This window comes from Biomphalaria glabrata, chromosome 3 (genome assembly GCF_947242115.1).
Source record: "Biomphalaria glabrata chromosome 3, xgBioGlab47.1, whole genome shotgun sequence".
Lineage (NCBI taxonomy): Eukaryota > Metazoa > Mollusca > Gastropoda > Planorbidae > Biomphalaria > Biomphalaria glabrata.
In genome coordinates, this window is record NC_074713.1 from 33,385,333 (window position 1) to 33,399,696 (window position 14,364).

General features: G+C 35.4%; 1 protein-coding gene across 3 annotated transcripts in view; it reads right to left on the reverse strand.

Moving 5' to 3' along the window:
* LOC106066126 (AT-rich interactive domain-containing protein 4B-like) overlaps nt 1-14,364 on the reverse strand; it is a 40,762-nt gene that overhangs the window by 16,529 nt on the left and 9,869 nt on the right. For 2 of the 3 annotated variants that reach the window (XM_056024629.1, XM_013225090.2), the window contains exons 9-22: nt 13,721-13,839; nt 8,286-8,453; nt 8,034-8,131; nt 6,673-6,826; nt 5,906-6,496; nt 5,483-5,760; nt 5,142-5,286; nt 4,969-5,036; nt 4,758-4,857; nt 3,972-4,110; nt 3,444-3,527; nt 1,381-3,360; nt 742-867; nt 440-586 (exon numbers count right to left, since the gene is read on the reverse strand). In XM_056024629.1, the coding sequence (XP_055880604.1) occupies nt 440-586; nt 742-867; nt 1,381-3,360; nt 3,444-3,527; nt 3,972-4,110; nt 4,758-4,857; nt 4,969-5,036; nt 5,142-5,286; nt 5,483-5,760; nt 5,906-6,496; nt 6,673-6,826; nt 8,034-8,131; nt 8,286-8,453; nt 13,721-13,839 (4,197 nt within the window). Of the gene's footprint in view, nt 1-435; nt 587-741; nt 868-1,380; nt 3,361-3,443; nt 3,528-3,971; nt 4,111-4,757; nt 4,858-4,968; nt 5,037-5,141; nt 5,287-5,482; nt 5,761-5,905; nt 6,497-6,672; nt 6,827-8,033; nt 8,132-8,285; nt 8,454-13,720; nt 13,840-14,364 lie in introns of all 3 variants that reach the window. The other variant, XM_056024630.1, reaches the window with a different exon arrangement.

The following is a 14,364-nucleotide window of genomic DNA, read 5'->3' on the forward strand; positions in this document are numbered from 1 at the left end:
AAACAATTTTATCTCAAGGTGAATCTATTAAGTAAAGTCCATTTCCACACCTTGCCGCAGCACTGATCTATATTAGTGATTAGCAACAACATTTATAAATTTATTTTTTTTTTTTTTTTTCTCTGGGAAATGCATATTTTTTAGATGAAAAACCGTATTCGCGTATTTTCATGCCCATTTGCGTACAAAATACAAAAGATGTGTACTTGAGGGCATCTCTGAATTATAGAAACCAAAACATTTTTTGAGAAGTGATATTCTATGAGCTGAAAACAAAGTCATTTGGATTCTGTTGTTACACATCTTTGTTATTCTAAATGTTTTCAACTGATCAAATCATTCCTAAAGTCTCAATAAGGGAGAAATAAATATAAAGATATATACACAAAAGTACAAAGTAATCCATTTGGTAGAAAGAGATGTGAGAGTTAATACCTACATTCTCTTTCTTTTCTTTTGGCTCGTTTCCTCCTCCTGTCAATACTTGCTACTTCTGACTTCAGATTCATGTAGATAGCTTTGATTTCTCTCATCTTACTGATAAGGAAATTACATCTTGCCTCCCCTTCCAAATATTCTCCTAAATCTAAAGCACAAAAATAATGTAAAATAATTTATCAATGGGATGAGGATGTACAGACGAGACTAGGGCATGTCTTACTATGGCCTATTTAAACCCTAGAGTTGAACTATTTAAATGTAAACATTAGCCTTATCCTCCAATGCAGACTAACCACTTACCAGCACTGAAGTTAAATTTGGAAGGTCTTGGAGACTTTGTGATGTCTGGGAACTTGTTGGAGGGAGATTCTGGGCAATGAATTGGTGTGTTGGAAGCTGAGCCTTGAGAATCAGAGTTACCTACATCTGCAGAAGTCAATGTTGGATTCAAAGAAAATATTTGTTAATGCAAACAATCACATTGACATTTGTACTAGACTTTGTACTGAACTGGTGTTGAAAGGAAGTAAAACACAGTCCTCTGTATCCAAATCAGTCTATTTACTGTAATGCATTTATTTATTCAATCATTTAGTTACAAAAGAAAATTAAAGTGTTCTACTTCAATATTTTGAATTTCTTTGTGTGTGTTTCTTTCATTTGGGTCAACTACCTAATTTCCAGTCTCATAAGCAACATTTTCTGTAACACTTTGATTTCACTAGTTCAGCAATTACTTAACAGTGAAAATATTTTTTTTTTTAGATCTAGTAACATATTTGCTTTTCATAATTAGTAAGATAATCCAAAAGACAAAGGGAATATTTGAAACTCTTTAGAATTGCAAACTGATATGTTCTGGAAAGGTTGATGTTACTTTGTTTTTGTGCCCAAATGGAATGCAAGGGCTGAAAGGGGAGACAAAAATGTCCTACTTACATTTCGGAGACTTCTGAGCTGTCCTACTCCGTGTCCCATGAATTCTTTTTTTCTTCTTTGAATGGCACAGTGTCTCCTCTGCAACTTTTCTTCTCTTCACAGACATCTCTTGATCTGTTCCACTGCCCTCTGACTGTGGAGGTGGCAGTGGAAGGGTGTCAGTAGAGGCAGTACTAGTCACATCATTGTCTGAAGGAGATTCACTGGAGGTGGGAAGTAGTATGCAAGTGGGAGGGGAGGAAGAGGAGACATCCACCTTGGCAGCCAGCTCACGGGAACTGTAAGCATTGGCTTGGCCACAGCTTTCTTCATCATGTTCTGGTGTAGTGGGTGGAGTGTTCTCAAAGTGGGCACTTGCTTCTTGTTCAGACTGGGGTTCAAACCCCTGGCTTTCAGGAAAATTAGTGTCTTTTCTTTTATTTTTAAAATTGTCTGTGTCTGTCCCAGGTAATGATAATGAAGAAGATGGCCCAGCAGTCTCGGTCAATTGTAATGTTTTTAAGGTTTCACTATTACAATGAGTTAAAGATTTGCTTTCTTGGCTCTCTAAACTGAAAGATGTTTCTAAACTATCTCGACTGGATACTTTACGGCCCATTCTATTCACACGCACCACATTGTCCTTTTTATCACTTTCAGACGCACGTTTCACTCTACGTCTTTTAACACTAGGTTCGGGATCAGATTCAGTCTCTAGCAGCGAATGTTTGACAGCCTCCACAACACTATTCACGGTGCTCTCATACTGATCCACAATGTCTTTCTTCACTTCAGGCACTGATTCTTTTTTCTTTCTTCCTTTCTTTTTGACTATTGGCTTCTCAGTAGAGTTGTCAGCACCAGATGTCTGACTGTCTTCCTTGAGAGAGCTGCTACTCAAGCCTTCCTCCACAGACTTAATGTTGCTCTCTGCTTCAGGAACAATTTTTCTTTTGACTTTCTTTTTGACTTTCTTCTTGTCTTTGTCCACTCCATCATCTGAGGGAATATCTTTAATCTGAACTTTGCTACTGGGTTCCCATTTCTTGGTGATTTCAGGTTGCCATGGAGGCACATCAGCATCCCCATCAAAGTCATAGGGTGAAGGCTCTACTTTAGATGTAACAGTGTCTACTACAGGAACTGGTTGCTCTGTAGGCAGGGTAACATCAGACTGTACACTTGGACTAGAAATGTCACTTTTGAAAGATTTCTTCAAGTCTTTAGATAAAGTCTCTTTCTTTCTGCCTCGTTTTGGTTTATCACTTTCTTTACTCTCTGCTTCCTCTGAAATGTCTAATTTTGGGCTGACCAGCTCCTCATGTGAATTAGGCTTAACTTGATCAGACACAGATAAATCTTCTTTGAGGGTCTTTTCATCAAAACACTCTGTCTTTTCTTCTTTCAGGACAGGTAGGACTTCCTGTGCCTCTAGTGGCTCAGTGTCCACTACTTTTGTTTCAGTATTGTCTTCAGGCTGATGAGTTTGATCCAAGTTTTCTTCATAAACTGCCGACCTGATCTCATCCACAGCCTGAGTGATTTCAGAGACATGAACAGATGGTCTTTCATGCTTGCTCTCAGATGGGACTTTCTTGGCTGTTTCCTGAGATTTCTTATCATTGTCTCCCTTGTCTGGGCTTTCATTCTTTACTTCAGGAACAGCAATCAGAGATTCTGTTGACATTTCTTCCACTGACTCTTCCTCTAAAGACTCTTTCAACTCTGGCTCACACTGTGCATCTTCAACTCTCTCTGAGGCAGTAGTGTGTGGTGAAGCAGAGATGTGTGGTGAGGCAGTCATGTCTGGCGAGGCATCAGTGTGAGGTGAGGTTTCATCAAGGCTTGTGTCAGGATCAGAAAATTTCTCTCTGTCTTCATCAAACTCTTCATCAACGTTCAGGATTTCATCATCCTCATCTTCTTCTTTCTCAGACTTTGTGTCTCCATCCTCTGGTTCAGATCCTGTGTTTTCTTCTGTATCACTACTTAGCTGGCTCTCTAGAAAGTAAACACAAAAATTAATTTTTAAAAAAAATAATTTTAAACATGGTTTTCTAATTAAGCTTCAAAGTTACACATGCCTGGTGATATAGAGCCAGTAGAGTCTGCAAGAACAGAGCCAGTAGAGTCTGCAAGAACAGAGCCACGTCTTGTGACCATTTTATCTGAAATAAATAAAACAGGATTAAAAAAGAATTAAAAGTGGAACATATATATCTTCAGAGACTCCTGAGTGTTTACTTAGTGAATTAAAAGTGGAACATATCTTCAGAGACTCCTGAGTGTTTACTTAGTGAATTAAAAGTGGAACATATCTTCAGAGACTCCTGAGTGTTTACTTAGTGAATTACAATGAACCATTGAAGGGCTATGATCTTTCTTGTTGAGATAGCTTCATAATAAGCTGAGTTCCACTTTGTCTTCACCAATGTAATACATGGTTGTGGATTAGCTCTCAAGTCTCTTTTGTATGTGTGATATATCTACTCAAAGAATATTTCTCAACTTAATTCTCACATTTAAAAAAAAATTAAACGAAACTTTACAGATACCAATACTTTGTCTGTCTGAAGTCCATGAAAGATAAGAGTGAGAACGTTGGGACTCACCAGAATGTTTGCTGACCACACATGTATCTGAACTGGATGAACGTGTTGCTCTGGTTTGGGCACCAGCAATTTTAGGTGCACGAAATACTTGACTGGCACTTTTACAACTGGAGGACATCTTGGGACCACCTGTCAATCTCTACAACAAAAGTGTACATCATTAGTTTATAGCCTTCTTGAACTGACTTAGACATACAGTTGACTCTTGCAAGTCTAACACTCCCAAACAGACTCAGTAATCTCAAGTTAATTCATGTAATTAATGTAGACTGAAGTAAGTCTATTTTTAGAATGCACATCAGGCTTGCATTGTAATTAAGAATAGTAAATGAAAGCTGAAATTAAATGTTGTGTATTTTTAGATCAATAACTTTCTTTCTAGTCTATTTTTTATTTCATAGCCTTGAATGTCTTAGAGAATGATGGCACTTTAGGATTGATAATGTGAACTATATTTCCTTTAAGTTGTATTTTGTTACCCTTGAATTGTGAAAAATACAATTAAGATATCAGTAAAAAATGTTATGCAGCTTTTATGCAAGTTTTTGCAGAAGTTTCTTTGACAACTTAATTAATACTTAATTATAGTTCCTAATGAAATAACTGCTTAAAAAAATGATAATGAAACATTTCGTTTCAAAAACACAAATGACATGCACCAAACTATTGAATTCATTCATTCAGATAAAAGCTCAGAACATTTTTCTGTAGTGAATGTTCCTGTTGTAAAATGTATATGTCCCTCCTAATCCAACATAGCAAGTAGACAGTAAAACATTGACTCACAGCTTGTTTTAAAAGGGAACTTTTGCTTTTACTCTCTCCTCCATCTGAAGGTTTATCTAATACAGAAACTACTCGATCTGGACGAATCCATTCATCATATCTAGAGAGAGAACACAAATATTGTTGAATAGAACATACTCAGATATGCATAAAATATTTTTTAAAAGGCACTCTCTATATACAGCAATTCCACTAGACAAAATGAACTTACCTTGTATTCCAACCTGCATAATGCACTAGATATGTTTTGTGTACCCCATCTTTGCCAAAGTCTACAACCTGTATAAATAAATACATTTTAGGTAAGCAAGAACACTACAGCTATTCTAATAACTCAAGACTATACTATTATTCTGAATAAATTAAAGTACAATTGAAACAAACCTTGGCTATATAAATTTTCTGATTCTTTCCCCTTCCATACTTTACTCTCAATTTAGATCCGATGGGAAAGTCAAGTTTAGGGTCAGTAACCACTTTCTCTGCGTCTGCTTCATCCTCACTTTGTCCAGAGCTTGGAATACTTGGACTGAAAAGAAGTGGAATTCATTGGTAGTTTGTAGAAATAAATCTGTTTGGTTGCCATTAATTGCTTAAGCTAAAAATACTTTGAAAGTCATTCTTCTTCTAGTCAACTGAATATGTTCATAGAAATTAGGTTCAATTCCAAATGAAAACAAAACATGAGCCCCAGGCAAACAAAAGTACTATCAACCAAAACTTACTTTAAATCTGGAGGTCCATCACCATTGTCATCTTTGATTTTTTTCTCTTTTTTAATCTTTTTCTCTTCCGACATTTTTGGTTTCTTATCAGCAGATTTCAGTTCTTTCTTAACCATTGTTTCTTTTTTTTCTGCAGACTTCTCTCTTCGTTCTAAAGTCTTGGGTATTTCTTTCTTTTCTTTCCCAGCTGTTTTCTTCAATATCTCCTTCTTATCCTCTTCTTCTTTGGCTTCAACGTCAGATTTAGAGTCACTAGTTAATAGCTTACGCCGGGTCACCTAAGAAAGATAACATCAGATTTAAAGTCAATAGTTCTATAAGTTTAGAAAAGAAAAATTGACAAAGAAATCTACAGAAGTGTGTATATTCAAATAAACTATTGGAAATAAATATTAATAATACTAATTAATGACAAATACTTACACGCTTTTTAGGTGAGTCTTTTTCTGCAACTGTAGTTGGTGTCATTTCAAGTTTGAGATCAACTTTTTTATCATCTTCTTTCTTGACTGTTTTGTCTGGCTTTTTGTCTTCCTCTTTCTTGACTGTTTTGTCTGGCTTTTTATCTTCTTTGTCATTTTCCTCCTCTATCTTAGGTTTCTTTGCTGATTTTTTATCCTCTTTTTTTATTTCTTCCTTTTTCCCATCCTCCTTTCCTTTCTCTTCTTTGTTTTGACCAGCCTGCACTGGTGTCTCTTTTTTACCAGCCTGCACTGGTATCTCTTTTTTACCAGCCTGCACTGGTGTCTCTTTTTTACCCTTTTCTTCTTTTTTGTCCTCTTTTTTTGTTTTCATGTCTTCCTTTTTATCTTCTTTCTTTGTTTTGGTTGTATCTTCCTTCTTTTCTTCTTTGATTGGCTGAGTTTTAGGTTCTCTACGTGGTGTCCGTCTAGTCACAACATCACTTTCATCTGCAGTACTAACAGTGGTGACAGCTTCCACTTCCTCCTCCACTTTTTCAGGCGAAGCTTCCACTTTACGTTTTGATGTTTCTGACTCCTCTTTTTCTTTACTCTGAAAAATTTAACCAGAAAAAAACATTTTAGTCTGCAGTAATTCTTCTAATGTCCAAGGATTTCAAACTAACAAAATGCCATCCCCACCAGCATGCTTCTATTTTTAAGTTTGAAATAATAAGTGGGTAGCTGGACAAAGCTTAACGAGAAAACTACGAAACAAAGCTACATTACCTTCTCTGGTGGCTTGGGTGACCTTGGACTTCTTTCTCTGCCTCGAAAATTTAAAATACTCCGGCTTGAATTTTGTCTACCACGTCCTGGGCGACTCAGTGTTCCCATGGTGCTGCCAAGTTTACGGTAGAATGTTTCATATGCATCAAGATATCTGATAGGATTAAAGAAAACACAGATAAATATCTATGTCCAGTATGAAGTAATTCAGACTTGCCTACCCCCAAGACCCAGAATCAGGAACAATTAAGCATTTAAGTTTGGCAATCATACTGCATAAAAAAATTAAAAAAACAACCTCAATATTTACTTTTATAACATTGCTAACCTGCTTCTAGATCTATATAGTATAATTTAAGTCTGTAATTTAAGTATCATAATAATGTCATATTCTTGACATCAATAGACTATTCTAAATCTATTAAGAGTTTTCAGTATTTAAGTATCATAATAATGCCATATTCTTGAGATCAATAGACTACTCTAAATCTATTAGAGTTTTCAGTTAGACTGCCTTAACTAATGGTTAAAAAACAACAACAACATGCATATTGAATCTAATAGTCATTATAGATTTAGATCTATATTAATGAGATAGATATAATTCATCCTAGACCAAGTTAATCTAGAATGTTAGAATCTATTACAGATGTAATCTTTAGGCAGTTTAGGTATTCTAGTTCTACTAGTTTGACTTAAGACTTCACTTAATCTACAATATTTAAAATCTAGATCTACTACTTTAAGAACTATGTAGTCTATATCAACTAAACTAGTTAATTCCATAGATCAAGATTTAACCTAGAAGACATTTAAATTTAGATATCTAGCTAGAGTCTTATCTAAAACTAGAAATTTCTAGTAGATCTACTTTTCAAATAAATCCGTAGATCTAGATTTACAAGTCTCTTTAGTCTAGTTTTCAAGTAAGTCATAATCTAGATCAACTATAGTCTATAAGATCTTAATCTACTATAATTTCAAAATAATCCTTGTCCTAACTAACTTGGCATAGCAACCACTGGAAAAGAGTGTTTTGGCATGATTATCAATGAAAATTGAATGAATGAAGCATTAGTGCTAACTAGATCTATTAGCTAAACCAAATCTAGACCAAACCAGCAGAAAATGCAAACAAAATAAATGAATTTTTGCATTAAGTATTTTCATTTCACATATTCAAAAAATGATGAAAATAGTGGATATTTTTTTAATTGGAATATGGACTTTGCCATCACAAACAAAGTGCCAATGTTGAGTGGTGGAACATTTGAACTTTTTAGTGATTTTAAGGACATTTCTGCATTAATGAATTGTAGGCATGTCTAGTCATTCCATAACAAGTATTAAAAGAGCTTTACTTTTTGTATGCTGTTCTAATCTGATGAGCAGGATTTTGGTGAAGAGATGGAAGGCCCATCTTGCTGTAAACAACTGCCCATTTCATTTCCTTAGTTACCTAAAAGACAAGAAATCATATTTTTAATAATCAAATGTTTATCTTCCCCCCCCCCCCCCAATACTAATGTGGACATTTTTTTTGGTCATACCCCTCCCCCAAACAAATAAATAATTATGAAAAAATGAACAAAAATTTCAAATCAATGTCTTACTTTATTATATCCACCCAAGTTTTGGACAATTTTAAATAGCTTGTACAGGTTCAGATCTTTATTGCCAATACAAGGTCCTTTGTTAATAGGTGTGCCTCTATCGTCCATGAATTTGTATAACTGTGCAACAAACCTATCTTTTTCCTCAAATGGTTCATCTTCAGAAGCCTTGAAATATAAATTGATGAACTTATCAGAATAAACAATAGCACTAAAGCTAAGTTAAACCATCTGTGCAATCAAAATTACTACCAATGAGAATAACAAGCTCTAACACTAGTATTGTGTGGTTCTCACATTGTTCCAAAGAATAGAGAGAAGAACAATTCAAACTGAATCTTGAATAGTTTAAATACAAAAACTTGATTTGTAGAATAAACAGGCACAATTAATTCTCTTCACATAAAAACATAATAAATCAATCCTTGATTAAACCAATGTTTCTCAAACTCTTACTGGTGACGCCCTCTCCCAGGGAGACCAAGTAAACCCTGAAAGCCGAATTTCCAAATTTTACAAACCCTGAAATCATAAACCCCAAACTTTACCAACCCTGAAACATTCATTGGCCTCCTTCAGTCATAGAACGACTATGTGGCTGTGGAGCCCTATTTTGGAGAGACACTCCCGTCCACAGATAGCGCAGATTAAGGTGGCTTTTGCTTCGGAGGTAGAGGAGCTGGCCGTTTTTCGGATTGTACGTTTTTCTTCCTGCGCTGAGACCCATGTACTTTCACTGTCCATAGCTTTCTTGGTCACTGTCTCTCTCCATCTGTTGCGGTCTAAAACTATGTCTTCCCAATGGTCAGTATTGATGTTCACTGATTTGAGGTCACGTTTTATTACGTCTATGTAACGGCGGTGGGGGCGACCAGTTTTTCTTGTGCCAGTCGCAAGTTGTCCATAAAGGATGACTTTCGGGATGCGCTTGTCCTCCATCCGGCGAACATGTCCAAGCCAGCGCAAACGGCATTGTCTGAGGGCTGTAGAGATGCTGGGAATACCTGATCGCGCAAGGATCTCAGTATTGCACACTTTTTCTTTCCATGTGACATTCAAGATCCTACGGAGACATCTCAAATGGAATGAGTTCAGTTTTCTCTCTTGCTTTGCGTAGGTGGTCCATGATTCACTGCCATACAGCAGTGTACTCATAACGCATGCCTCGTAGACTTCCATTTTGGTCACCGTAGTTAGCTTATGGTTTTCCCAAACTCTTGGCCTGAGTCTAGCGAAGGTCGAGGCAGCCTTCCCTATGCATTTTTTTATCTCCTCTTCTAGAGACAGGTCATCTTTAATTGTGGATCCCAGATAGCAGAATTCGTTTACGGCGTCCAGCTTGTTATCGTCTATGAGGATGGAGGGTGATGCTGTAGCAGGTGGTCCCATAACATTTGTTTTCTTCGTGCTAATTGTCAAGCCATATTCTTTACAGGCCAGAGATGCGGGACATTAGTGACTGGAGTTCCTCTTGCGTGTGTGCCACTACCGCTGTGTCATCAGCGAATAGCATATCTCTTAGGAGGGTGGCTCTGATTTTAGTTTTGGCCCTCAGTCTGGCAATATTTAGGAGTTTGCCATCAAATCTGGAATGGAGATAGATGCCTTCGGTGGATTTGTAAAATGCGTTGTGGATTAGTAGTGAAAATAGTATTCCAAAGAGGGTTGGGGCCAGGACACATCCTTGTTTAACTCCGCTGTTTATAAATCAATCCTTGATTAAACCAATGTTTCTCAAACTCTTACTGGTGACGCCCCCTCCCAGGGGTGCCACCCACGAGACCAAGTAAACCATGAAAGCCGAATTTCCAAATTTTACAAACCCTGAAATCATAAACCCCAAACTTTACCAACCCTGAAACATACCGCATATACAATTTAAGCACCACCTAGATCTATACCACAATATGCCCCCCATGTTTTAAATATGTAATTAGTAAGCCTATCTTTTTAATAAATAGAGTTTGTGTATATTTATTGATAAAGCTTGTAATACAATTTTAAGAGGATTTAGTACAATTTTATATTAACAATGTTTGTACCCCCCCCCCCCCCAAAACACAGTTATTTTAAATGATGTTTCTCTCTTAACATTTTTCCCCTCATTATTCCTTTGAAGCAGCCTACTTTAATCAACATTGATAAAACTGATTCCATCAATGTACATGCATGGACCAGTAAATCTATTGCAACAAGATAAAATTAATTTGAGATTTAGTCCAGACCTACTCTAAAATGAAAATTTAGATTTTTTTTCTAATATTTAAATGTAGACCTAGATGGCTAGAATGTGCTAGACTGCTTGTACATAATTATAATTTGTATATATCTATTTCTATCTACCTCTATAATACTCTAGACCAATATAGTTCTAGACATAGGCTAAGGCTCTATATGGAACCTATACAAATATTAAAATATAAAACACGGAAAGAAAAAAAAATCTAATTTCGCACTAGTTAATTTTTTTCTCACTATTTCTAGATCGAGGACTAGGTACGCGAGTAAATCTAGACTAGACTTGACTTCGCCTTAATCTAGACTATATCTATACTAAATACAAGACTTTACAGTCTAGATCAGATCTAGATTGATCAAAGAAATAGATCTAGACTCTAAATCGAGCCGATTCGAGGCGCGTTCCGTAGATCTAGAAAAAAAAAAGAATGTTTACACTTTAAAAAAAAATACTGTACCGGTAAATAAAGCTTAGTGCGCATGCAAAGTGAAAGTCTCGCGATTCGTGAGATATGAGACTGGTAGATTTTGTTTAAAAATACTGTACCGGTAAATAAAGCTTAGTGCGCATGCAAAGTGAAAGTCTCGCGATTCGTGAGATATGAGACTGGTAGATTTTGTTTAAAAATGGCGGCTCACGCGATCGGAACTAGCAAACTAAAATTAACGGGGAAAATTATAAGAAATTTCGAAAAAATCTAAAACTACTAAAAACCCGGATTTTAACAAAATTGTAGAAGACAAACCCGGAGGGGGAGAAAATCGGACCCCTCAAAACCCGGATTTCCAGGTTATTCCGGAAAAGTGGCACCCCTGCCCCCTCCTCATGCACATCTGCACAATAGCTTTCATATTGTTGTTCTGCTTTGTTTTGCAATTCATTCTTCCTTCTACCTTTGTAGCTGGAATTTGATGTTTGTTGTTGCCTTGTGAGCCTCTTGTTTCCTGTTTTTGGGTAAGTTTATATTTTTGTATGGGAGGCGCGATGGCTGAGTGGTAGAGCGCCTGGCTTCCGAACCGGGGACCGAATCCTGGTGAAGACTGGGATTTTTAATTTCAGGAAATTCGAGCGCCTCTGAGTCCACCCAGCTCTAATGGGCACCTGACATTAGTTAGGGAAAAGTAAAGGTGGTTGGTTGTTGTGCTGGCCACATGACATCCTTGTTTACCGTAGGCCACAGAAACAGATGACCTTTACATCATCTGCCCTATAGACCACAAGGTCTGAAAGAAGAACTTTTAAAATATTTTTGTATGCCTATACGAGAGTTGTTTATGTGGATGCGTGGTTCAATTCACTTTTTTCTTTGAACAGTTTTTTAGAAAGGTGACTTGAGGGAGATTTTGCCATTAGATGATGTGCCTGGTGCTCATTAACATGTTATTTTAGGTGAGGCCATACATTGTAATTAATAATGTAATTATTATTATTGCTACTATTGCCTAGAACAACTACATGAGCATTGAGAGATTATATATATGTCAAATTATTGATTTAATGATTGATATTGAATTATTGATTTATTGTGTAACCTATATCATTTCAATGTGATTATTCATTACTTTTTTAATTTTTAATAAGTTGACACTTGTTGTGCAGTGATATGAGATAATTAGTTAAATATTATCTTAACTGTTTATCCTAGTTAATAACTGTCAGGAATGCTATGGCAGACAAGCCAACACCCTTGACACCAACAGTTTGGTGTGGGAGGGTTTTAAAATGTAATGAAAAGAATGGAAACTTAAAGACATATTTTGTTTCCTTGTATTGATATTTACATAAAATATTTGTAATATTTGCTTATTCGAAGCAGGACGTTTTGGCGCGAAGGTTGTTTTGGCGCGAAATACATTATGTACGTTTATTGTATTATTTCTTTTAAAAGAATTATTCATATCTATGTTTGTGTTAAGACATATTTTTCACGTACTAAATGTAAATGTGTGTTTGTTTTTCACATCATTTTCCTTAATAAACATTTTGGCTTGTGTATGTGTGTTTATTAAGAGGCACACTTTTATTTTCAAAAACGTTTTTTAAGATATTACTTTAAAATTAAAAACTAAAATAAAAAACAAAATGAAACGATGATAGACTAAAAATTGATGCAATTATTTGTTTACATTAACATTGGTTTATTTAATGACTGTATGGTATTTCCAGCTATACATACCAAACACTTGCTAATAATAAGTAAAAATATAATACATTTATCATGTTTCTCAAAATACTTTAAGTATACATAGACACCATGGTTATTTGCCTAAGTCGTTGGAATTCAAGGGCTCATTAAAAAGTTGTGTGCAAGTCCCTTGAGATATCGTCGAATGATATCTCGCGCCAAAACGTCCTGTCGCCAAAACGTCGCGCACCGTTGCTTATTGAAGCTAGTCTATTTATTTTTTCAAAACTAGTACTTCATAGATAAGTATTGAGTGTCTTGTATACTAGAAACAATTCTTTCTTGAGATAGCATTGGAAATGCATCAGGCTTTCCCTTCAGCATGAGGGTCTGGGTTGTGTGTAGTAAACTACCATGGCCAGGTAAACTTATGAATATATAGTGCTTGTACGTCTGTAAAGGGAGTGATCAACATAATGTCATCTTTGTGCTAAGCAAGTTGTCATGCCATACATCTTTTTATTTTTAAGTTTTATAATTAAATCTTCAACATAATGATGTACAACTGTCGGGAAAATTTCAATTAATCTGTCACAAGAAAGTGGATAAGAGTCACGTTATCTGAGACGTTTTGAAATATATTCTCAAAATTGTTTGTATTAGTCAAGATTATTGCAGATGGCTCTTGCAAAAGGGTATACTTTTCAAAAGGTCCTTTAATTTTGACATTTTGTACATGTTATTTTATTTGGAGCATGGACTACAATTTGTCAGGATGTCTCCATTCAAAGTTTGAGAAACATTGAATTCAACCAACACTGAGCATACTAGAAAACAAATACAATGATACAATGACTTTTCAAATATTTAGAAATCTGCTCTTGAAATCTATTCTATTCAGTCTTCAACTTTTCAAATATTTAGCAAAGATTGAAAGTTTGAAAGAAAATGTTCTTTCAGTGCCAAAACATTTTGATTATCAATTTTTAGGTATTCTGGAACAATCTATTGCATTCTCTGATGGGAATATGTCTAATAAGTTCTTGCTCTACTAGGTGTCCAGTCACTTACATATTCATTGTCTCCTTCCCCCTCCTCCTCCTCCTCCAAATCTGAGCCAAGCATTTCATCTTTGTTCCAGCCAACAGGAAGCTCTTTGGTATCAAAATACAGCAGAGCTTTTTCAATAGCTAAGATTAGAAAACAAAGTACAAACATAAGATAAAATAGTGACTTAACAGCTGTATAATAAACCTTCAAATAGGCACAACGTATTAAACAAAAAAAAATAAAAAAAATAAATAAATCAAGGATGGTTAATTATAAAATATTTATCCAATATTATCTTATAATAATTGGTACTGGTGTCATCTATTGAATCTATTTCAGAAGTTTAAGTAAAGTGCCCATTACATGTAATAGGATTATTTTTTTCCATGGATATAAGACCAGGATTCCCAAATACCCAGCACCAGGAGGAATGATGACCTTGCAAGCAGGATGCAATCATGACTTAGCTTCTTTTCTTTAATAAAAATGTATCTTATTAAAGTTCACAGAACTAAAGCATTTAAATTCAATGAAAATTGACTTATATAAAAAAAAAATCTTCGACAGGGTAAATTGAAATGTTAAAAGTTTGATGACCAACAATCAATAACAAAGCATCGGCTACTTTGCACTTAATAAAAACATTTTTAAAAGTAAGAAGGGAA